General features: G+C 45.6%; 1 protein-coding gene across 1 annotated transcript in view; it reads left to right on the top strand.

Annotated features, from left to right (window-relative positions):
- Positions 1-14,652, top strand: part of ASTN1 (astrotactin 1) — a 284,812-nt gene extending 270,160 nt beyond the window's left edge. The window contains exons 18-23 of the mRNA XM_048498038.1: positions 2,603-2,736; positions 6,894-7,045; positions 8,435-8,570; positions 10,352-10,452; positions 11,434-11,617; positions 12,813-14,652. Coding sequence (XP_048353995.1) covers positions 2,603-2,736; positions 6,894-7,045; positions 8,435-8,570; positions 10,352-10,452; positions 11,434-11,617; positions 12,813-13,047 — 942 coding nt within the window. The 3' untranslated portion in view covers positions 13,048-14,652. The remainder of the gene's footprint in view (positions 1-2,602; positions 2,737-6,893; positions 7,046-8,434; positions 8,571-10,351; positions 10,453-11,433; positions 11,618-12,812) is intronic.
- The last annotated feature ends 8,931 nt before the right edge of the window (positions 14,653-23,583 follow it).

Genomic DNA, 23,583 nt, shown 5'->3' with positions numbered 1-23,583 from the left:
TATTAGCATTTCTAAAGGTGACTGGGTGGGGCTGGAATTTTCCTGTCCAGAGGGGGGAAAATGATTAAAATATTATCTTCAAATTTCTAAGGGGGGGTCATTTCTTCCCAGCACCCAACAACTTCAGATATCAAAAACACAAGACAGCAGTATATATAAACAGCGTATCAGCAAGCACAGATAAAATCCAGTTCCCCAAGGAGTATAAAATACAGTGCTTAAAATGCTTGGAAGGAAAGAAAAGATTTAGTCTGACATCTATAACATCCCGGCTAAGAGCTCAGCTGTGTGATTTCTTCTGTGTTTATTTTGAACAGGGTATTTCTTTTCTTTTACACATTTATTTGCCAGGATTGCTTCAGAAGTATCCCCCCCACCCCCCACTGGAAAACACACACACACACACACACACACACACACAGCTTGAGCTATTTTTACTCCTGCTGAGCAAAAAGTACAGGTACCTGTGGGTGTTCTCAAGCACAGATAAAAGCATGGGAGGGGTTTGTTCCAGTAGAAAAACTGCAAGGAAGGGAGTCCTCTCCCTTTCCACATCATTCTGTTCTTTGATAAATCAATCTGGAGGCTGTGTTTTTCAAACAAAAGAAGTAACTTACAATAAAATGGAAGAACCCCAATGTATTGCTCAGTCCTTAGCTATACTGTGTACACTCACACAGACCATACAGAATCCCAGCAGGGTGTGACTAATGTCCAAGATACAGGATGAATGGTGATAAGGTTAGGAGACAGGGTAGTGCAGCCTGACTGTCCTTAGGTAATCTTTGGGCCTTTCCCCACTTACCTTAAGCCCCGTGGTACTTGAGGAGAGTAGTGCGGGGTCCCCTGGCACTCCTCACAACAGGGGCGACGACAGCACAGCCGCCCCGACGCTGCTGCTGTCGTGCCCCCTCAGTGCGCGGCGTCCCAGGCGCTATTCTTAAGGGTGCCTTTTGATGACCCCACGCAGAGTGCGGGGTTGTGGGGACGCCCGGGCGCGCGCCTGGGATGCCGCGCACTGAGAGCAGCGCGCGGCATAGGGAGGATGGAAGAGAGTGAGGAAAGGCCCTTTCACACAGAAGTTGGTTCCAGGTAGTAGGGTCAAAGTTGACTCAGCCTTCCATCTTTCTGAGGACATTGCCAGCTTGCTGGGTTTAAGTTGTAGATGACTGGGGAACGTAATGACAGAGCACTCTGTAAACATAGTCTGCCTAGCAAACATCGTGATGTGACATCACCTCATGCGTCAGTGATGACCCGGTGCTTGCACAGGGGGACTACCTTTACCCTTAAGTCTTCCTTGACAGCCTGAGGAGAAGGCAGGATTGAGCCAATCATTTCAAGGCTAAAGGCGGGCTGGCAGGATGACAGGAGCTATGGAAGACTCCTTGCATGCTCCTTCTGTGTCTTCTACCCGCAGTTCGTGCACCAACAGCTCTTCCTGTAACTGCACAGCATTGTTGCATTACCTTCTGTGACTACACAGCATTTTACTTTGGCTGCACAGGGTTTTCATGCAGCTGCATGGCATCCTCTTGAAGCTAAACCCGAGCAAGGGGAATGGTTTCTGCTCTCACTCTGGCATGGTTTTAGGTGTATCGTCATGTTAGTAGTTTGTAGTAGTAAAACAAATGTAAAATTCTGTAGCACCTGGGAGACCAACAAAATTTCCCTCCAGTATAAGTTTGCATGAGTCAAAGCACACCTTTTCCAATACAGGTAAGACTGCAGATCGATCAAAAGGTGAGAATATGTTACCAACCCAGGCCAGTTGGAGTCAGGGTACAGAAGTACAACACCAAACATAGCTTGATTAGTACTGAGAAATTACATCGAGGTGGAAGTGCAGAAAACTAGCATTTATAACATGAGAATCTTATGCCCCTATTCAGTCCAGGGGAGGGTGTACATAAATGGAACTCGTTAATGAATCCAAGTTCCTCAGTTTTGCATTGGAATCTCCCTTTGAAGCTTCCTTGTAAGACAACTGCTGCTGGGGCATGGTGAGTCCATGGAAAACAGTGGGGCCTGAGCAACAGCAGGGAGCATGGTCCCTACTGACACTGCGACAACCACAAGGACCACCAGATGGGGCTCTCCCATTTGGAAGCTGTCAGGAGGCCTGTTATTATAGGGATTTTGCTATTGCTGCTTTCTGTATGCTGGGGGTGGAGGAATGGGTTAATTGAATTTCTAACTGACTTTCAACTGTCTTCTGTATGATGTTATACTGTACCAGGTGCTGCTCAAGGTCAGTGCCTGGCCGTCTCTACCGTTATCTCTTTCACAGTTCCTTTTGGCCGCGCTTTCCCAGGATGGGGGTGTGCAGTCTGTTTTAACTACTGGGTTTTGCACAGGCAAACCTCAGTTCTGGCATGACCAGAGAAGATCCTCAATACTCAATAAACTACTGTTCTTTTACATGAGTTTGTTTCAGTTTTTGGGATTCTGACAGAAGCCCATCAAAGAAGGGAAAGGAGTTTCACAAATACCTGCAAATAGGGGTGAGGTGGGGAGTCTGTTTTGGTTCAACCTTTCTGTGTGCTCCTGACACTCCTTCTGTGCTTTCTTCCTTTTCTCTCTCTTTCTCTCTTACTCTCAGCTCTTGCAAGAGGCTACCATGAGTTCCCTGTGGTGCTCGGGCAGTGGGGATGTTATCGAGGACTGGTGTCGCTGTGATTCAAGTGCCTTTGGTGCCGATGGCCTCCCGGCCTGTGCCCCCCTCCCACATCCCGTGTAGGTGTCCCCCTCTATCCCCTGGCAGAGCTAAGATTTTTGCTGAATGTCTCTTCAACAAACCCACGGTCTACAGTAGGAGTCCCCATTTCTTCTTTTCTTCTGCTGTCACTGTTTTTGCTGCTACAGATTTGATCCATGTAGTCCATTCTACCATCATCTTTATGTTAAAAATGTACACACACACACACACACAGTGCTTCTTTATGTAATTTTTCCACACCATTGAGGTCCACAGAAAGGATTTGCCCAGTTTTCCCCCCCTGAAAAACTTTGGGAGCAGGCTGTCATACTGAGGCTGCGAAGTGGAAGTTAAATCCCTTTAATAAAACCTTTTGCTCCATACATGACTTTGCTGATCAAACCTACCCTCATCCCCCTGGACTGGTCACTAGATCTAGAAGAGGGAAGAAGGTAAAGATGGACATCTCCAGGCAGGGCGGATTCAGTCTGCTGAATTGTGCAGGGAAGGCAAAGAAATTAATGCTGTCCTCCCCTTGAGCCCCCCAGCCTAAATCTGAAACAAAAATTCCCCCTGAAGCTGTCATTTACTTTTTAGAAACCATTGTGCAGATCCAGTCACAAATCTCCCAGGATCTCCTCTACTTTGTCCCTTAAACGCCACCATTAGCTCCTGTTTTTCAACCCCTGGATCAACGTTGCGGGACTCACTCCCTGAGGGAGATCCTCAGAATGGCCCTTGATTGTGCAGGGCGTCTCCCGGAATTCCCGCAATGGATTACATATGGGAGTTGCACAAGGAGAAATGCCAGAGAGAATCGGAGGAAATCAGAAGAGATTAAAATATGGGCTCAGACCCCAAGATACCTACCATGAGGTAGTTGCTAAAAAGCATGTGTGCCTGTTGTCTTCCATGAGGTCACTTTATAACCAGCAGCCAATCAGGAAGCATCTAGATCCAGCCGACCAGGAATGAAGTTTGGCTACTTAGACTCCAGAACAAAGCAGGATAGCCAAGTACTGGTCTCCATTTCCTTCTCAGGCACAATTCAAGGCACAGCACTGTTAGTTTTTATCTCTAAAGATCTAAAGGCTGTATCTAAGTGCAGCTTTCAGGCATGTGACTTCAAGTGAGGATTCATGCTGGAGCCCTCTTGCCATAATCCAAACTAGTTCGGGATCTGACCCATTTTTTACAGTTCCCTTCATGCAAACCACTATCTCCAACCTTTCCAGGACAGAAGCGTTATGGAGGTGGCTGCATGTATACATTCTTCGGCAAGCTGGGCAAAGGAGAGTAATCCTGGTTGGGCACTACCACACCAGAGGTGGGATAGTTTGCACCAGAGGGTTTGCACCAGAGGTGGGATCCAGCAGGTTCTCACAGGTTCCTGAGAGTAGGTTACTAATTATTTGTGTGTGCTGAGAAGGGGTTACTAATTGGTGATTTTGCCATGTGATTTTTGCCTTAGTTACACCCCTCCTCTCAGCAGTAGTGCGCAGAACTTGAAGCAGTCTAGCAGGAGGTGCACCGGCGTGCGTGGCAGCCTGCGCCTGCATACATTCGTTTCCTGCCCAAGGACCGGCGCAGTGGCTGCATCCTTGCCACCACCCCACCCAGGAATGCCCTGCCCCCGGAATGCCCGGCTACGCCCTTGCTGTGCCCCGCCCAGCCCCATTGGCGCTACGCCACAGTTTGAATCCCTCCACCATGGGAACCTGTTACTAACATTTTTGGATCCCACCACTGGTTTGCGCGTCCCTGTGTCATGTGAGTAGCAGGCTTTTGTCTCATTCGTGGTCCCTTGAGGAGGCTCAACTCCCACTCTGGACTAGGATGCAGAGTAGTTTCCACCAGTTCCCTCTTTTTTCTGCAGACTTCCCATTTGCTTCTCATGTTGTTCCTGAGGGTCCCCCGTCCCCCAGAAGGAGGACAAGGGGAAGCAGCAACAGTCTGTTCCAGTGACACAAAAGCCCTGCACAAATAGAGAATTCAGTCCGCAGCTGTGCCATCTCCAGTCCTGCGGGGGTCTTTGAAGGTCTTAGCTAATCTCTCTTATTCATGGGGGCTGGTGTACTAGCATCATTTTGGATCGCTGTTGTGGCAGTATTTATCTAATACACTTTTACTGCTGACTTTTTAAATTGAGTTTTACGGTATTTTATGTGCATGTTTTATTGATACTGCATTCTGCGGCGAGTCACCTTGAGGGCCCTGGCAGGCGGAAAGGTCAGCTACGTATGTTCAAATTAAACAAATGGATCGATAAAATAAATATTGCAGCAACATCACGGTGAAAAGGCTGCCAATAGCTCCCCCTCCAAAAAAGACAGATCATTTATTTTAAGTAAACAATAAGCTTGAGATTCTAATACCAAGGTATGTGGAGAGGTACTTACTTTTTAGTTGCCATAGATCCTACCCCTCCAAACTCAGCAAAATGTGAAGCTCTTCTCCAGCCAGAGGGGATTTCCTCCAATGTGACTCGTTCGTCAGCAGAAGGCTTCTTAGTTGGAAGAGCCACTCAAACGGAAGGAAGCCTTCTTAAGCCAAAGGAGAGCTTCAGACTTTGCTGACCACAGCAGGAGGTTGCATGCCAAGGGTGGCAAGTTGCCTCAGAGCCACAGTAGCCAAGGCAATCATCATTTAGGACCAAAGCCAAGGATGCTATTTAGTTTGCCTTTCTCACTATTTGTATGAGTTACCTTGGTTGCATTGGATTTATAGATTTTGTAAGCAAACCTTGATTGTGTTGGAAAGGCAGAATAAACATCTTTTGAAATAATGAATAGCACAATGTAATCATGCTATAGATCACAGGTGTCAAACTCGTGGCCCTCCAGATGTTATGGACTAAAGTTCCCATCATCCCCTGCCAGCATCATGCTGGCAGGGGATGATGGGAAATATAGTCCATAACATCTAGAGGGCCACGAGTTTGACATCTATGCTATAAATGGATGGATGGACGGACGGACGGACGGACGGACGGACGGATGGATGGATGTGGCCTGGGGGCTGGATCTGGCGCAGCTGAGGCAACCACCCACTCCCAATTTGGCCTACAATAGCTATCCCCCAATGCTGACCACTTCCCCAGTGCCGTTTCCCTGCTGCAGGCAGGCAGTCCAGGCAGTGATCACCACCCCCTCTCAATCTGACCTGGTAAGTCCCCCCCCCCCGCCCCAGTACCAATCTGAGTTGGCAAGGCCACTACAGGCTCGCCAGCCAAGGCAGCTGCCAGCCCCCTGGTCTGGCCTAACCAAGTCACATTGTAACAAATAAGTTCAATACCCTGGTTTAAGAGATAATTGCCCCGATCAGACAACTGGTGATAAATATCATTTCTATATTATTGCATTTGTATCCTGCCATTCTTGAAGATTTGTAGACTGAGGAGGAGTGTATCCTGTATGGCAGACTGAGCGGAGAGTTCATGAGCAGCCAGAAGTCATTCAGTAAGCTTCAGGGCTCAGTGGGAGAGTTCACTCTGGTTGGACGCAACCAGTTTTTCTGCTGTAGAAAAAGAGAGCAGAGGGAACATCCTTGACCACCAAAAAGGCTGTGCTGGGAATCATGGGGCCTACACGGATGGAAGGCAACAGGGACTGGAATGCAGAGGGCAGTTAGCGAAGACTGCGTGGAAAGGCAGGCTCGACCCAACCATCTTGCCTACTCTGCCTACTCTGTCCAAATGCTTGCTCCTACTCAATAATATCAGTTGTTTGAAGGGAAGTGAGACAGTTTTTTAGTCACTCCGGCAAGTATAATAATTTTGTACAATACAAAGTAACATTCACAAGAAGTGGTCCAGATCTGCCCTCTTCCTTTCCCTCCAGTATGTGAGATCTAGTATAGACTAGTCTAGGTATAGACGAGATTACGTTGGGGCCAGATTGCAAAGGAAATAGTCATGGAAGAGGCACCCAGCCTGACCAGAGGGGTTAGCTGTCTTGGCCTTCATACATTTCTGTTCTTCCGGTGACTTGAAAGGCAAAGAACTGAATCTGTCTCTTGAACGCCAACCCTGTATCAAATTAGACCTGTTCAAATGCGTTTAAATCAGTCAGCTTCACTTGGGGTAAATCAGCACAGGATGGGCTCCATTCATCTCTTTCCTACCTAGCACATAACTCGAAGTCCTGAGAGTCCCCTTTAGCCTGATGTCTTTTCTTCTCTGCCTTTCTTTGCACAGGCTGAGGTTGTCCACTGTTCATGAGCCCAGCAGCTCATTGGTGGTGGTGGAGTGGGAGCACTCAGAGCCCCCTATTGGGGTGCAGATTGTAGATTACCTCATCCGCCAGGAGAAGGTCACTGACCGCTTGGACCATTCCAAGGTGGAAACTGGTGAGTCCAATTCATTGGAAGGTGGGCATGGCGGTGACGGTTTCCACCCAATAAATAAGGAAAATAAAATCTCACTTTGAAGTACTACCAAATTGCCCAAATGTTGTTCCTTCTGATCAACTGACCCAGAGCCAGATTTTGAGGGGCAAAGAAGGTTTCAGGAGGAGGAGGCATTGCCTTCTTCTGACACAACTCTGCTCTCATTGTTTCGGATCAAAGTCTATAACTGCGAGCATAAGTATTCCAAAGCATATTCTTGCATTGTTCCGTCTTAGAGAGGTTGATGTCGGCAATTTTAGCATCCTTCCAGAGCTACACCATCCAAATCCTTGCTGCTATTCATGATTACAATAAAATCATACTTTTCCTAGTACCAGATGACTATCTCCCAGCATAATGGGCTGTAGATGTTCTACTAAATTATATCACATCATAATTTGTAACAATTCTTTCCAAAATTCCACAAAATGCATCTTTCCGCTGATTGTGAACCCAATGCTTGCAGTTATCCTGTGCCACTAAAGGGTGTATTAACATCCAGCAAACATCTGAAGGGACAATTTCCTTAAAGCTGAGCAAGCCGTGAAAAAAAGACCCCAGTTCCTCCTTACTTCCTGACAGCCCTGTTCAACCAGTTCATCAAGAGAGCTGTTGTTGTGAAGCGGCGGAAGACGTGAGTCCCTTCTTAGTGTATTCCCTGGTCTTCCTGGTGAACAATCTGTGTGAAGGTGTTAGACCCAAAAGTTCTTCAATTGATGGACTTGTTGCTCTCAGGGTAAAATTATATAAGATGCTGGGAATTCTGCAGAGAGATTTTGACAAATCAGTTTAGACATGGTGTGAGGAGAGGCCAAGCTAAGTTTTCTCCCTGCGCCATATTTCAACCCATAACAGCTCCAGGGAGTCACTCTTTGCCCCACTCACCCATGCCAAACATACAGGGACCCACATCAGTACCAGTATGTTTGCCCAGGTGGGGCACATGACAACTCCATAGGGCTTGACACTCTGCCTGCCTATATTATCTTCCTGGTCCCAACTGGACCTTCTATATGCTTGAATTCTCAAAAAAACACAAAAACCTTGGTGGGAGTTCTGCTTACTGATTTCCCATGTTCCCTGGAGTTATCAGGTTGAGCATGAAATCAATTTCTGGATTGTCATGTAAAGTCATATTTGGAGTTCAATGTGAAAGCCAAAAGTGTTCTGGAGACAGTTCACTGTTACTTGGGTCCTTTCTTCTTCTCACTGAAATTCATGGTGTCACCCAGACGCTTGATCCAAGGCAGAGCCTTTGCTTCAGATCCTCGTTCCCCGTTTCCTTTTGTCTGTCCAGCTTCCACTCACTACTGTATCATCAGATAACAGCCATCTTGCCTGTTTCCCTAGAGACAGTTCTGAGCTTTGTGGATGACATCATCTCCGGGGCCAAGTCGCCCTGCGCAATGCCAGCGCAGGTGCCTGACAAGCTCTCCCTGACCATCTCCTTGATCATTCGCTGCTTGGAACCAGACACCACCTACATGTGAGTTGAAGCAGCTGGTTGTGTGGCATTTGCCAATTGGGTCAGAAGATGACTTCATGAGGACCAAATGCTGCAAAAAAAAATGCAATCTGGCAAGCTCTCAGATTGCACTGAACTTTCTCTTCAGCAATATACTCAAAAGAGTGTGTTTCTCCGCCAAGGCATGCTGTTGAACCTTTCATGTCTTTGCAGACTGATTTAAAGTAAATGAGAAAAGTCCTTGCAAAAATCCACCAGGTGGAGGCACTTAGACTCCAAGTTTGCAGCGATATGGGGGCAGAGTATTTTCTGCAGAAAATTTTCTAAAATGCAAATTTCCCAGAAATCCTTTTCCTCCCTTCATTTGTAGAGATAGCCTCTGTTTATCTATGGCCATTTCTCCACTGAGAAATTAAATCTAGATACAACCGCGTTGCAAAAAAATCGACACCTTTTCATCAAGGTTTCATCCTCCCCACTGCAGCGTGTGTGTGATGAGGACATCCACGTCTATCAAGCTTTCAAACAGTGCAGCAGTCCCCAGGACCGTGCGATCAAATGCACGATCTGCTCAGCGGCTCTTTCTTCCTCGTCCTGATTGGTTGTTGCACTGTGTTGGGGCGGGAATTTTTTAAAAAACTTTTTTTGCGCAGCTACCTCACCACGCACATGCATAGATAGGACGGTAGCTGTTTTTCACGCTGAGCTACGTTTATGCACGGCTTCGGTACTCTTTACCCACACAGCTGCACTGGCACAAAAGTGTAATTTTAGTTAACAGTTGGCATAGAAATCATGTTCCACGCAGCCACGTTTCCACGTAGCCTCCGCCAGCGCAAAACAAAAAAAGGGGGCTACGCTGCATCGCGCACAGGCCACTGTGCTCTGATTGGCTGGAAGGCTCCGCATCACTGCCAACAGCGGAAATTAAATCTAGATTGAAACCCCAATCCTCCCCACCGATAAAAAGGTGCACTTTCATGCAGGTTCTGAAAAAACACGCGATCAGGGTGGAGAGGGAGCGCCAGAACCGGGATGAATCCGTGTTCGGCAGTACAGCAGTGGGGAGTTCTTGCTGAAACCTGGTTATTTCGCGCGAGTATCACGCGATTAACTGACCATGGCGAATTGACCTATAGTTATCAGGGCTGCCATACTGCAGATCAGCCATGTTAGATGGACTTAGTGTGAGATACGACTTATGGATAAGCCCCAGTGCTTGTCCATGATCCAGGTTTGTGCATGGTGTATTCTCCTCTTTTTGCTAACGTGGTTAACATTAGCTAAATATTGCAATAGTGTTGAATAAATTGCCTAAATATTTAAATAATATCTACAAAACTTTCCAATTCAGATTAGTCTGGAAAATGCAAAGCACTGGTATTCGTTCTCAAGTGCCTTCATAGTCACAGAATACGCCCATTCCTACCTGTTGACTATGAGATTTTGTTTATGGTGGCTCATTCCCTCTTGTGTAAGAGATAATGCCTCTTCTGCTATGCTACCAACCATCTGCATTTTTATACATACCGTATATTATCAATAATTAGTAATTTAAAGGAAAATGTGTTACCTGATCTTTCATCAATCAAAAGGTGTTGGACCTATTGGTCCAAATTATTGAATGATTAACTTTGTAGCCCAATAAATTATCCCCAACTCTGTAAGACTTGAAAGTTGTTGAAAATCAATCAACCATTCAGGGGAAGCCAAACTGCCTGGTTTAAATGTGCAACAGGAACCAGGCAGGCTGGGGTACGTCAGCCATACATACTGGACAACATTTCTTTTTCTGTCACCAGGTTCACACTCTGGGGTGTAGACAACACGGGCAGACGTTCCCGCTCAAGTGATGTGACGGTGAAGACCCCTTGTCCAGTGGTGGATGATGTGAAGGCCCAAGGTAACCATGGTAGTGCGAGGCACAGAGCCCCTCCATTGGGCAAAAGAATGTTTCTCGCACAAAGACATGAATGATCTAGATCCCTTCTGCACATGCAGAATAATGCACTTTCAATCCACTTTCAATGCATTTTGCAGCTGGCTTTTACAGTGCAAAATAGGAAAATCCACTTGCAAACAATTGCGGAAGGGGATTCAAAGTGCATTATTCTGCATGTGCGGAAGGGGCCCTAATCTTTCCTGCCTCCCATTGCCTGAGAACAAAAAACTGTCAGCGAGGCACTAGAATTGCTCAGGTTTCTGAATACTCCCAAGAGTTTGTTTGGAGTTGAAGCACTGACTATTTTGCATCTGGATTTCATGTGTACATCTGTGGAGCACAGACTGGTCATGAGACCAGTCTCTTTCTCTCTTTCTCACAATACTAGGACCAGGGGGCATACATTGAAAATGCTGGGGGGAAGAATTAGGACTAATAAAAGGAAACACTTCTTCACGCAACGTGTGATTGGTGTTTGGAATATGCTGCCACAGGAGGTGGTGATGGCCACTAACCTGGATAACTTTAAAAGGGGCTTGGACAGATTTATGGAGGAGAAGTCGATTTATGGCTACCAATCTTGATCCTCTTTGATCTGAGATTGCAAATGCCTTAACAGACCAGGTGCTTGGGAGCAACAGCCGCAGAAGGCCATTGCTTTCACATCCTGCATGTGAGCTCCCAAAGGCACCTGGTGGGCCACTGTGAGTAGCAGAGAGCTGGACTAGATGGACTCTGGTCTGATCCAGCTGGCTTGTTCTTATGTTCTTAACACCAGCAGAATTACCACCATATAAATATGGGGGGGGGGGGAAGTGGCTAAGGTATGGTCTCTTGGGTTAAAAAATGTTTGTTGAGAGTGAAGATTATTGCTGTAAAGTATCCTTTACCGTGAATGCCCACAAGTTGCTTCGTGTTTTCTAATTTTATTCGAAAATTCAGAAATAGCAGACAAGATCTACAACCTCTTTAATGGCTACACTAGTGGGAAGGAACAGCAAACTGCCTACAACACACTGCTGGATTTGGGCTCACCAAGTCTGCACCGGGTCCTCTATCACTACAACCAACACTATGAGAGCTTTGGGGAGTTCACCTGGAGATGTGAAGATGAACTTGGGCCCAGGTAAGAATCTCTTAGAGCTGATCCCTGGTCTAGCATCACAGAGAGATGCATTAGCCACCCTCCTTTTGAACACTTTGGGTTTCAAGGTAGACCAGTTTGCTGGCTGCTGTTTTGCTGCGTTTGCCAGAGTTTAGTCCTGACTCCACCCCCCCACCCACCCCCGCCCAAATAGCATATAAAACAGATCATATAAAAACTTGGAATACCAAACAGAATAATGTAAAGCAAGTATCACCAAGTCGGAACGAGTGTGCTAAGCAAGTTATATGGACACAGGTATAATAGTTAAGAGCAGCAAACTCTAATCTGAAAATTGGTTGTGGTGGGTTTTCCGGGCTGTGAGGCCATGGTCCGGTAGATCTTGTTCTTAATGTTTCACCTGCATCTGTGGCTGGCATCGTCAGAGGTGTATCACAGAGAGAAGTCTGTTACATACCAGTTGAATCCGGCTGTGAAAGCCTTCAACAATCTAATCTGGAGAATTGGGTTCAATTTCCCCCTCCTCCACATGAGTGACAGACTCTAATGTGGAGAAACAAGTTTGATTCTTCACTCCTCCACCTAAAGCCTCCTAGTCACAGTTCTCTCTGAACTCTCTCAGCCTCACTTACCTCACAAGGTGTCTGTTATGGGGAGGGGGACAGAAAGGTGCTTGTAAGCCTTTTTGCTTGTAAGCCTCTTCAATGTAGATAGAAATGGGGTATAACAACCAACTCTTCTTCAAAAGGAAGGAAAGCACCAGCCTATTGTCCTGTGCTGTTTAGTTATTTAATTTATACCCCATCCTTTCTTGGCAAAACTGGGCTCGGGAGGGGGGGGGGCGGCTAAAAGCAAATAATATTAATTACTATTAATATAACAAAAATTTAAAATATAACAACATATATTTCATTACTTTTAAAATCCTTAAAATGTAAGCTAGCTAAAACAATGGCACCAGCCGTGATCTTCTCTCACATATAATTTAAACTAACATTAAAAGGGAACCACTCTCTCTTCATTTATGCTGTCTGAGGGGACGGATAAGGGAGTCTGTGAAGGGAGATGGAAGAGAGACATGAGAATATGGTCAGGTCCAGGGGGAAAAAGAGGGCGGGAGGGAAGCCTTCTTGCACCGTTGCCTTTCAAGGACACTCTTGCCATCTCTCAGACTTGTCTCCACTCTTCTTCCATTGCCTCTTCCCACCATCTCCAGAAAAGCCGGTCTCATCCTCTCTCAGCTGGGAGACCTGAGTGCCTGGTGCCACGGCCTGTTGCAGGAGCCCAAGATTGGCCTCCAGCGCGCCGCTCTCAAATTCCTCGCCTGCCGCTACAGTGAGATCAAGCCGTACGGGTTCAGCTGGTCAGACCTGAGCCGGGACCTCAAGAAGACATGCGAGGAGCAAACCCTGAGTGTCCTCTACAATGACTACGGGGACAAAGACAACTGAGGGGGCTTACTGAAAGAAAAAAGGAAGCCCTGGAGATTTCCTCAGAGTTGGGGATGGGAGTTTGTAGGTGTGGGATGGGTGGGGTTTTATACATGGATCTTTGGGGCCTTGGCAAGATCGCTAAAAACGCCCATGAAAGAAGATGGTGTTCTTTGTATTGGATAACCCAATTGGTCCAGTAGCCTTCTACAGTTTGTGGGGTCCAGGGGGGGGTGCTGTTTGTTAACGGGGGCAGGGAGTGCTGTGTCAATGTTGCCAAGACGCTTTAGTGCGGAGAGGCACAGGTGCATTTGCGCCTGTGTGAGTGTGTGTGTATGTGTGAAGAAACTCATCCTAAATCTAGAATGGGGTGTAAGAATGGCAAGCTGCTATCCCCCACAGACCCAGATAAAAATGAAAAATAAGAATCCTTAACAGCAACGAAACAAGAAAATGCTCCTTTGGGAATTAAACAATTCTGCAACAGGAAAAGAGCAAAAGAGGCAGGTCCAGAGGAAGTGGTAAAGATAGTCTGTGTGAGCTAAATATCTAAATTCTTACAGAAAAGGTCTCATATGTTGTTACAGTGTCAGCTTCTTTCTGTCTGCACATGTTCCATCCCTTTTTCATGCTTCTGCAGACAGACTCTCTAGAAGAACACTGGGACTAGACGCCCCTTTCCCCCTCCGTCCATTCTCTATGGCCTGTGTCTCAAATTTACCACCTTGAGGTATGTCAGAATCTACTGCAACAGTGCAGGGGCCCACAGAGTGGCAGGATCCACAGTGTGGTCTAGGACCTGCTCTGTTGCAAAGACTGCAGAGTGCTGAAGGGTCAGAAGCCTCATCCGCCTCACCTGACAAAACCGAATTCTGTCACCTGCTAGTTCAAGCGGAATAAATCACACAAGTCTTATTTTGGTGAGTTGGTCACGTCCACTAAGCACTCTTAGGTTTTCTTAAATGCACAACCTGAAAGCGAAGGTTGGGCTGTCTTGTTCAAGACACTGCCAGCCAGCCTCTGTCAGCTGGCGTGACGAGTTAATAACAGATGGTGAAGAACAGATGCAAAGAAAGACGTTGATTGGGGTCAGCATATGGAAGCAGGTGAGCTGGGATGAGGGCCCATAGCACTGGACAGGGAGGAGGGAGAAAGTTCTCTTCTGTCACTGTAAGGGATTTCCTATCTTCTTGTTACGTCTCAGCAAAGGAGGTCCACGTGCACAAATAGCACAGAGGTGGGTGTACTTCTGGATATGCATCAAGATCTGGCTCACAGTGGTCATTTGGGCTCTGCTGAAGTAGCTGACTGTCTAGGTACGTCTGTGGCAAACACAGGACAGGCAAGGTGCCACAGGACAGGCAAGGTGGAATTTAACCTGTTGACCCAAGTTACCAGACCTTAGTGAGGAGTTCAGCTTTCCAGCTCCCCCTCCACACACACACACACAACAGAAATACTGCTTCTTTTACTGCTATCACAGCCAAACACTTGTTCTGGAAAGGAAACTATCCCTGGGCGTTTCCCCACTTACCTCGACCACCCTTTGCTGCGCGCTACTCTCAGCGCACGTCATCTCTGGCGCACTCCTGAGCTTCCCCACAACCCCACGCTCTGCGCGGGGTCATCAAAAGGTGCCATTTTGAGGAGCGCTAGGGATGACGCGCGCTGAGGGGGCGCGAGAGCGGCAGCGTTGGGGCGGCTGCGTTGTCACCGCCCCTGTAGTGGGGAGTGCCGCGGGACCCCACGCTACTTGGGGAGAGTAGCGGGCAACATAAGGTAAGTGGGGAAACGGCCCCTTTTTACTCTCACTTTAAAGCATCTTTGGATTTAGAAGCTGGCATTCCCTACCCTCTGGTCTAAATTGTCCTGGATAGCAGCTTTGAGAATCTCATTTGTTGTAGAATTCAAATTGAGGCAGGAGTCTGCCACTCTTTTTTTTTTAACCTTGATTTGCATGCCAAGTTAAGTATTTAAATATCTGCAGAAGAACTACCATATCTCTAAATTAATAACAATGAAAACAATAACTTTACTCATAATTAAATTCACTTGCTGCAAAATGGGGGAAGCCAATATAATTGAGCAAGAATTGCCTCACAACTGCTGAACAAAATGAGCAGAAATCACAGTCCTTTTCCCCTAAGGGCCGAGTTGTGTTGCTGACATGCCCTGCTGACAGATGTGGTCGGGGAGTATCGTGCTTGGAACTTGATTCCCAAGCATGTACGGGCCTGATTCATACTGAAACTGAGGCACATGTGGAGAAGAGTCTTAAGCCTTCCTCCCTGAAATGGCCCCAGGGACTACCACTTGTCCTCTTGGGAGAACATTTGTGGCTCTCCAGGACCATTTCAGGGCAGGGAAATGCCAGGAGTAGGGTTGTTTAAGACCCCTCTCCACAAATTCTGCAGTCCCTATCTGAATGAGATCCATAAAAACTTGAGAATTAAGTTTCAAGAATGAAAGGCCAAGACCGTGACTGCCAAAAGGTCATGGGGGTCATGAGGCCAGTTGAACAGCCCCTTAAGATTTACCCTTGTTTGGAAGTAATAGAAGATAGAAAGATTAACCTTACAGTGCCATTCTAAGAAGTGTTTCATCCATCAAAGACAATTGACAGTAACGGTTCTTAGTAGAGCGCAACTTTGCTTAAGACGGCACAGTTGGTTGCCCAGTTTCAACTTACGTTTGTCTGTGTGTGCGTGCGGGTTCTATCTTTGTCTTCTCAAGAATCCACTTCATTTTGCTTTCTGCCATTTCATGGTGTGGTGGGGCAATTTGAGGATGGATGGTCACCAGCGTTCACTCTAAGTTTACATTGTTCATACTGAAGTATGTGTTTCCTCTCAGATGGCCAGGCTTCAGAATTTAGCCCAAAGTTCCAGGGCTTCTAAGGTTTGTTCCGGTGAGAGGCCAAGATGAAGGCGACAGGCTATTTTTAATTCCATCTCCACTTCCACCAGGCTTCATCCCAGGAGCAGTGGACACAGCCAGGTGCCTCCTTTGACCTACCTTCCAATGAGTGTCTTTATCAAGCACTGGAAGGTTCTACCATTCCCTTTCCAGTCTCTACTCCCATAATCTTCTAGGCACCATTCTTCAGTTCATTTAAAATATAGTAGTTCAATTTTATTCAGTTGCAGACACACACACCCTGCCCCACTTGCAATGGTAGTGGAGCGGCAGTTGTTTCCTCTTTGGTGTTTTGACCCCTTTGACATGTTGACAAGAAGAAGAATTTGACTTCACAAGTGAAAGCCGTCATAGGATAGGGGACCCTGTGTTGTGTTGCTAATGGCCTCTTTGTTCTTTCCCACTTCTGCAATCCCTTCTCCAAACTTGTTTGATTCTCTTTATGCTCTCTCTCCCCACCTCTGCTTTTACTTGTGTCTGGAGATGCAGACAGCCTTTCTCGAACACAAAGACTTGAATACGATGAAAGAGGTTTGAGTCTCGCAAGCTTATATCCTGGAAATCTTGTTGGTCTTTAAGGTGCTAATCTCGTTCTTCTACAGCAGGCCAACTCGGCTGAAACTAGAGATGTAAATGTTTAGAAACCTCTGAACTCCATGCTTTTTCCAAGCGTTTTGTGCGGGTGGGGGAGGTTGGCAGGGGGTGCGGAAATTTTGTGAAAACATGAAATGTATTCTTATTGAACCTAAATTCATGTTATTAATTTAAGAACATAGAACACATCATTTATAATTTAGTTGGTGTATTATTATTACCATTGGGCATACTTGCGGAATTTAAAAAATATAAAATATTTAAACATATGAAAGCAAAATTGCAAATATACCCAGTACTTGAAAGTGCTGTGGGCTGCAGCCAGTGCACATACATCTTATATATCTATTTGAGAAGTAGGAAAAACTAAAAGATAAACTGGAAACCAAATTGTGAACTGTAGTGTGTAATATGGGCACAGACAGTCTTAAATCTTCCCAATAAGGTGCCAGCCACAGATGCAGGCGAAACGTCAGGAGAGAACGCTGCTAGAACACGGCCATACAGCCCGGAAACCACACAGCACTCCATTCCCAATAAGAGTCACTGCATATTTGAATGTCAAGTTAAACTTTATAAGACTGAATTCTTTATTAATATATCATCAAACACATAGCTCAATTATTCGTATATTAGCTGTAAACATATCCTCGGAAGTATTTTGGATATGTCGACAGCTTACATATGAATTGTCATTCTTGAATGCTGTAGATTTTTCTTTAAAGTTTCATTCTACGCACTTTGAGTAAGTAAAACCTTGTCTTGAAAAGTATTTTCCCCACAGCAGAAGTTATACCCACACCAGGTTTACTGGTTTTTTTCAGCAGAAATATTCATTTCAAAGTTGTTGTGGGGTGGGGGGAGGAATGGTAAAGGTTTTATTTTCCAGATTTTTTTACAGTTTTGCAGGTCTTTATATCTATCATGGGAATCATCATTAGCTAATGGTGATGATTGTATTACATAGCATGTTTCACACTACAAAAGGTGGTACCTGACGCCATGGGTGCCAGTTCAGATTTCAGCAGTTTCATTCCGATTGTGAGAAGAACTTGTATTTCAAAGAGCTTGTTTGTAGGTTTCTGCCTTTGAAAAAAATGTCACTCGTTCTAAAAGAGAAACCTTTCACAGAAGATTGTGTTTTTTTCAGTGACGGAAAATCATTGGGAAAAAAACATTGTCACAAAATGTTTCCAGGTTTTTTCCCCTGGACCTTCACCTAGCTATTGATTTCAACGGCCTTTTTAGATCTTTAAAGCTCCTCTTGCCAGGGAAAGCTGCACTCAGCTCAGTTTTGGCTCATCCTGGCTTCTGATTTGCTGGCGATGACATGAGAATTGGCAAGAGGCCAGAACCCAGACAGCTCAAGATCTGAAGCCAAAGCCTCCTTTCGCTTGCCAGTCGGTAAGCTTTTGATCTGGTCTGAATGGAAGAGGAGCTCAATTATGGGGCGACATTGTGACAAAACTCCACAGATTTTTTTTTCTTCTCAAAAGCAGAATCCATTGATTCTCCTTCAAATGGTTTGGGGCACAGAAGGAAGTTTCTTTAGGGATGGATGTGGTCAATGCAACGCCACGGAAAACAATTCGAGGAGAGGTGCATAGCATCGAAGAGTGGCAGTTTAGCGTTCCGCAATTTGATTCAGTCAGACTGTGAATTGTATTTCAAGAACGTTATAGGAAACACCTCTCTCCACACATACACACACACAGGACTGAAAGGCATCTTGAATGGGAGGCCTTTGAGTGGAAAAAGCAGAAAGAGTTAACCCCTCTTCCAAGGCATTCTGCTCTTCCCATGGCTGCAGTTCATTTGTTTTAAGTGTTGGGAGATGCATTGGCTGTATGATGTGAGATCAATGACTATTGTGAGATCAATGAACTAGAGAGAAAAAATGCACCTGAAAGGAATAATTGTGTGTGGGATGCTTCTTCTGAACTCTTCATACTTTCGGTGTGACTGTAAAAAGATGAAGTGAACCCAACTAGATCAGATTAAATGGTTCGTCTGGTGCAATACTCTCTTTCCTGCAGTGACCATCCAGATACTTCTAGAAAATCCTACAAGTAATGTGTGAAGGCAATATCTTTTTACATTGTATTGTCAAAGGCACCCCATCTTTTTAAATTGTTCGTTGTCCTCCCAACAACTGGTGTAGAAAGTTATTGTACCTTCAGAGATTCCATTTGCCTACCATAGCTAATTTCCACAGTCTCTGTGGAGTGACCTTATTTAGCAATTCCACAGATGACTAGGAATGACCAGAGTGAGGGAAGTAACATGTAGATGGCCCAGCCAAGGGGACGAAAGATGTTGTTGAATGACATGTTTTATGGATTCCCTGACATGAGGGCGGGGGTGACAATCCAAAGAAACAAAGTTAATGGTGATTTTAAGAGATGCTATGAGGCTAGCAGGAGGAAGGTAGCATGGTGTAGTGTGATATCTTCAGACCTCAGAGGGTGAGTACCACCAAGCGAGGCTCTGCAGAAGAGGGCAATGGCAAATCACTCGTGCTTCTCACTTGTCTCAAAAGCCCCTTGCTGGAGTTGCCATAAGTGTTTTGCAACATGATAGCACTTACATACATATGAGGCCTGCTGTCAAATAAGATCAGCAAACAGATGCCCCACCTCAGCAAAACTTTTTCTGGAATTTGTGTACCTAGCCCATACTCATTGCAACAAGAGACGTTTGAAGTGATGAAACAGTGTGGTAGCTGCCATCTTGAATTTAAACTGACCCATCGCGTTGAAAACAGCAGCTGTTGTTTTGTCCTGATGGCAAGAGGCTTGTCACTGGGGTCAGGCAACAACTGGAGAAATGATGAAATCTGTGTCCCTTGAGAATTATGACTTCCCCCACAAGCCATCTTAACAATACGTGCGTGCTCTTGGTATTGGAAAAAGTCACTTCAGAGTAATATGCGCAATGAACAAAGGTGCCCAAAAGGATGCAAGTATTTGAGCCAAGAGAATGGGCGCCCTTCTTTTATGAGACGTTGTGGTCATATGCAGTCCATGGCCCAAGGGGATGAGGGTAACAGTCTAGAGCCATGGTGGCGAACCTTTGGCACTCCAGATGTTATGGACTATTATTCCCATCAGCCCCTTCCAGCATGGCCAATTGGCCATGCTGGAAGGGGCCGATGGGAATTGTAGTCCATAACATCTGGAGTGCCAAAGGTTCGCCACCACTGGTCTAGAGAAAGAAAGTTAATAGCAACACAGCTTGCCAGAAGTTTCTGAATTTCCACCCCTCAGTAAAAGAAATCATGGCTTCTCTGAATTTTAATCCATTGAAACATTTATACATTTCCCGAAGGATAAAACTATGATTCTGGAGGGAAACTAATCAATCATTATTAGATAATCCATGTACTTCTCCTAATAGGTGCTGTATTAGAAGAGGCATCACTTTCTTTGGGAGAGAAAAGGAATGCCTCTTCCAAGATGGGGGGGTTGACATGGGTTTTGTATGTGCTTATGCTAGTAATAATGTGTTTTTTTAAATCTGCTCTTTGAATAGAGCACCTTCATTATCACTCTAAAGGATTTTAATTAATCATTCTTACGAATTAATTGGTCACACATGCCAACTCTTAATTTCTAGAGCCAAATCTTTGCATGACCATTTTTAAGCCTCCTTTTCCCAAACCCATGATTTTCTTTTGCTCGCGCTCTGTCACTACTTTTTATTTTTTCCAGTGCTTTCCCCTTTGTGTTTTCACTGCCGGAATCCCAGTCCCTAAATTGGCAAGGCTGTTCTCTCTACCTAATCCCTACCTAAGGTTGTGCAGCTCAGCCTAATCTCCTGATTTAGAATGCAAAGATACAAAGATCCTTCTTTAAACTGCCGGGATATTTCCTGTGTGGTTGTTTTTCTTGTGGTTACTAACTTTGCTTGTACCCTTTACTAGATTTTCCAAGCTTTATTATCTTCTTGAGTGGAGGCTGAACTTTATAGCGTTCTGGGTCCAAAGATGGACCCTGCATCCTGCGTCTGTTGCCACTCACAAAAGTATTCCAACCTGGTTTATGTTTTGTAAGCATTTTAAAACTCTCTTGGAATTGCAGACGAGAAGTGGTCACGCTCCTCTATATTTTTAGTCCCCCTTTTGGTGAGTTCACACTAGATTGTATAGCTCATTTTAAAATGTCGTGGTTTCTCATGCTGCAGATTGCTGAAAACAGGCCTGGCCCTCATTCCTAAAAGCAGCCCTCCGCCATCATCAAGCAACTGAGCCATTGCCAAGGAAGCGGTTTTCTTCTCCAGGAACATCCTGAGTCCTCACTGCTGTGGCTTCTTCTGTTTCCAGCCATTAGCCCTCCCCTCAAATATACTTATGCATGCACCCACAGGGGTGTCAAATGCATTTGTTACAAGGGCTGGATATGACATAAATGTGATGTGATTGGGTCAGCCCGGGTAGGGGGGTGGCAGCCTCTGCCAGCAAGCCCCCAACTGGCCAGACCAGGGGTAGGGAACCTGCGGCTCTCCAGATGTTCAGGAACTACAATTCCCATCAGCCCCTACCAGCATGGCCTATTGGCCATGCTGACAGAGGCTGATGGGAATTGTAGTTCCTGAACATCTGGAGAGCCGCAGGTTCCCTACCCCTGGGCCAGACGGACCAGATAAGCACTGATGGAAGTGGTCAGCAGCAGGATCACCAGCCCAGATTGGCATGGGTGACTCACCAAGACTACAGCTTCTTTACCCCCTCTCCCAACCCTATTCCTCTTTCCTCCAGCCCAGTAACCCAAGGGACCACTTCCAATAATCCATCTGCCATTTCCTTCTCCTGTCCCCTCTGACTACAACAGCCACTGAGTTTTCTCTGCATGTGTCTAGAAAAGAAAGAAGATTCTGAGCCAAGTATCATTCATAACCCTTTCTTAGAATGACAGATATGAATTCAGCCATCTTGGTCATGGCTCCTGCTGTATCATATGTATTTGCACTAGCTTTGCCTATGCCAATGAGCATGCTCAATACAGCTCAGACAGGTGGCATTGGCAATGAATGGTGTTTTGACACAAGGGCCATTTCAGTAAACGGAACATCCAACACTGAATGCTTGCAGGATTTTGGCCTATAACAAATGACCGTTAGGTAATTATCCTTCAGACATTCACACTGGCTGTTTTGTAGGCCAAAGGAATGCTGGGGATGGGTGTTTTTTTTTTAATTGTATGCTCCACAACCTGACTGACTTTCAATGTGATTGGAAGAAAACCAACTATGGGCCAAACGAGGCATGCTTGTGTTTTAAAAACCTAACTAGGGTTCTCCACAGCGGCCGCACAGCAACTGTGGGGAATGACTTTAAAAAAATAAAGGACAGCCTATTTGGGCTGAGACCACCACCAGTACTTTTCTGATGCTGAACAGCCCTGAGGGGGAAGTTGTTTCCCTATTTTTGTTGTTCCACATGCACCAAATACTCCACATGATGTTTTTAAAAATTCCTTACAGATGGTTTGTGGCTGGGGGGGACCCCAAGTTAGATCCAGGAAATTCAAGCCACAGCGTGTCCAGTTTGGCCCTGAGAGGAACTTTTCTTGCTTCTTAAAAATGTTGTAGTGTTGAATTGGCATGGTTACTTTTTACTCGCCGCAAGTTTATTTATTATGAAGAAGGTTGAGCCAGTATGTATTGTTTTCCTCAGCTGACTTATTTACTCTTTGTTCCTGGTTGTACTCTTAAAATTCAAATGCTATGTTTTGGCTACTGCAGACAGATGATGGTCAGGGCTGGCAGCAGTGAGTGGAAGGGGTGGGGGGTACAGTATTCTTTATTCTTTTTTAAACGGTTTCAAACTAATAATTGTAACACTCTGTAAAATCCAGATGACCATTTAACAGAATATTAAATGGCAGAGTTAGTAATTTGTGAGGCTGGGAAACTGCAGTGTTTGTTTATATTTTCAGACCAGCCGACGTCATCTGTTCCTATTTTCTTGGTGATATACAAAATGCTTCGGGTGTAGCTGTCTTGGCTTGCAAACTCAGGACAATATCCCAAAATTTTGTTTTGACCTAGGAAAGGCTTAGAAAGGGACATATCTCTCTGGTCTCCAATACTTTCCTGAACCAGTGCTGCAAACACAGGGAAATCATCTTCCTTTTTCCAAGTGTGAGAGAAGGCGAGGGGGAACTTGCCAAGGGTAAGGTGAGCCAGTAAGCGCGTTTCTGGCCTTAATATTAGTTCCAGATGTGTTGCGTACAAACAAGTTTACCAACTAGCACAATTTAAGCTGTGCTGGCAACCAAGATCACTGGCTAGAATAAAAGGCAAAAGGATAAACAGGAAGGAGCCATCAGTCTCATGGGTAAGGGGGACCATCCATTTTTAGATGGCCGTTTGACTGATAATATGGTGGTAAGTCAATCTGAGCATTTAAGGGGAGTACCCGTCCAATTGTGAAGTGGGGCCCTTTTCACATACCCTGGCTACGGAAACCAGATATAATCACCTCCCAACTGTAATCAATGCTCATCAGTATCGTAGATGATGAAGAAGAAGAGTTTGGATTTATATCCCCCCTTTCTCTCCTGTAGGAGAGACTCAGAGGGGCTTACAATCTCCTTGCCCTTCCCCCTCACAACAAACACCCTGTTAGGTGGTGGGGCTGAGAGAGCTCCGAAAAGCTGTGACTAGCCCAAGGTCACCCAGCTGGCGTGTGTGGGAGTGCACAGGCTAATCTGAATTCCTCAGATAAGCCTCCACAGCTCAGGCGGCAGAGCAGGGAATCAAATCCGGTTCCTCCAGATTAGAGTACACCTGCTCTAAACCACTACACCACTGCTGCTCCCAGCCCACATTCTGCCATTATTTCCTTTGGGCACTCCCTTGGTTTGCTTCTCATGAGTTGCACAGACTTTAATCAACACTGAAACTCTGACATCATAGTAGCTGAGCCAATGGTATTGGAAAGATCACAAACACAGGTATGTATTTACTTTCAAGTACTCAGCGAAGAAAACATGCTCAAATTTGTAAAGTCCACAATGGCCCAGAGTCTGTTCCAGTGTCACCAAG

Source organism: Sphaerodactylus townsendi, linkage group LG05 (assembly GCF_021028975.2).
Source record: "Sphaerodactylus townsendi isolate TG3544 linkage group LG05, MPM_Stown_v2.3, whole genome shotgun sequence".
In the NCBI taxonomy this organism is placed as follows: domain Eukaryota; kingdom Metazoa; phylum Chordata; class Lepidosauria; order Squamata; family Sphaerodactylidae; genus Sphaerodactylus; species Sphaerodactylus townsendi.
This window is presented reverse-complemented; position numbering and strand designations above follow the sequence as displayed.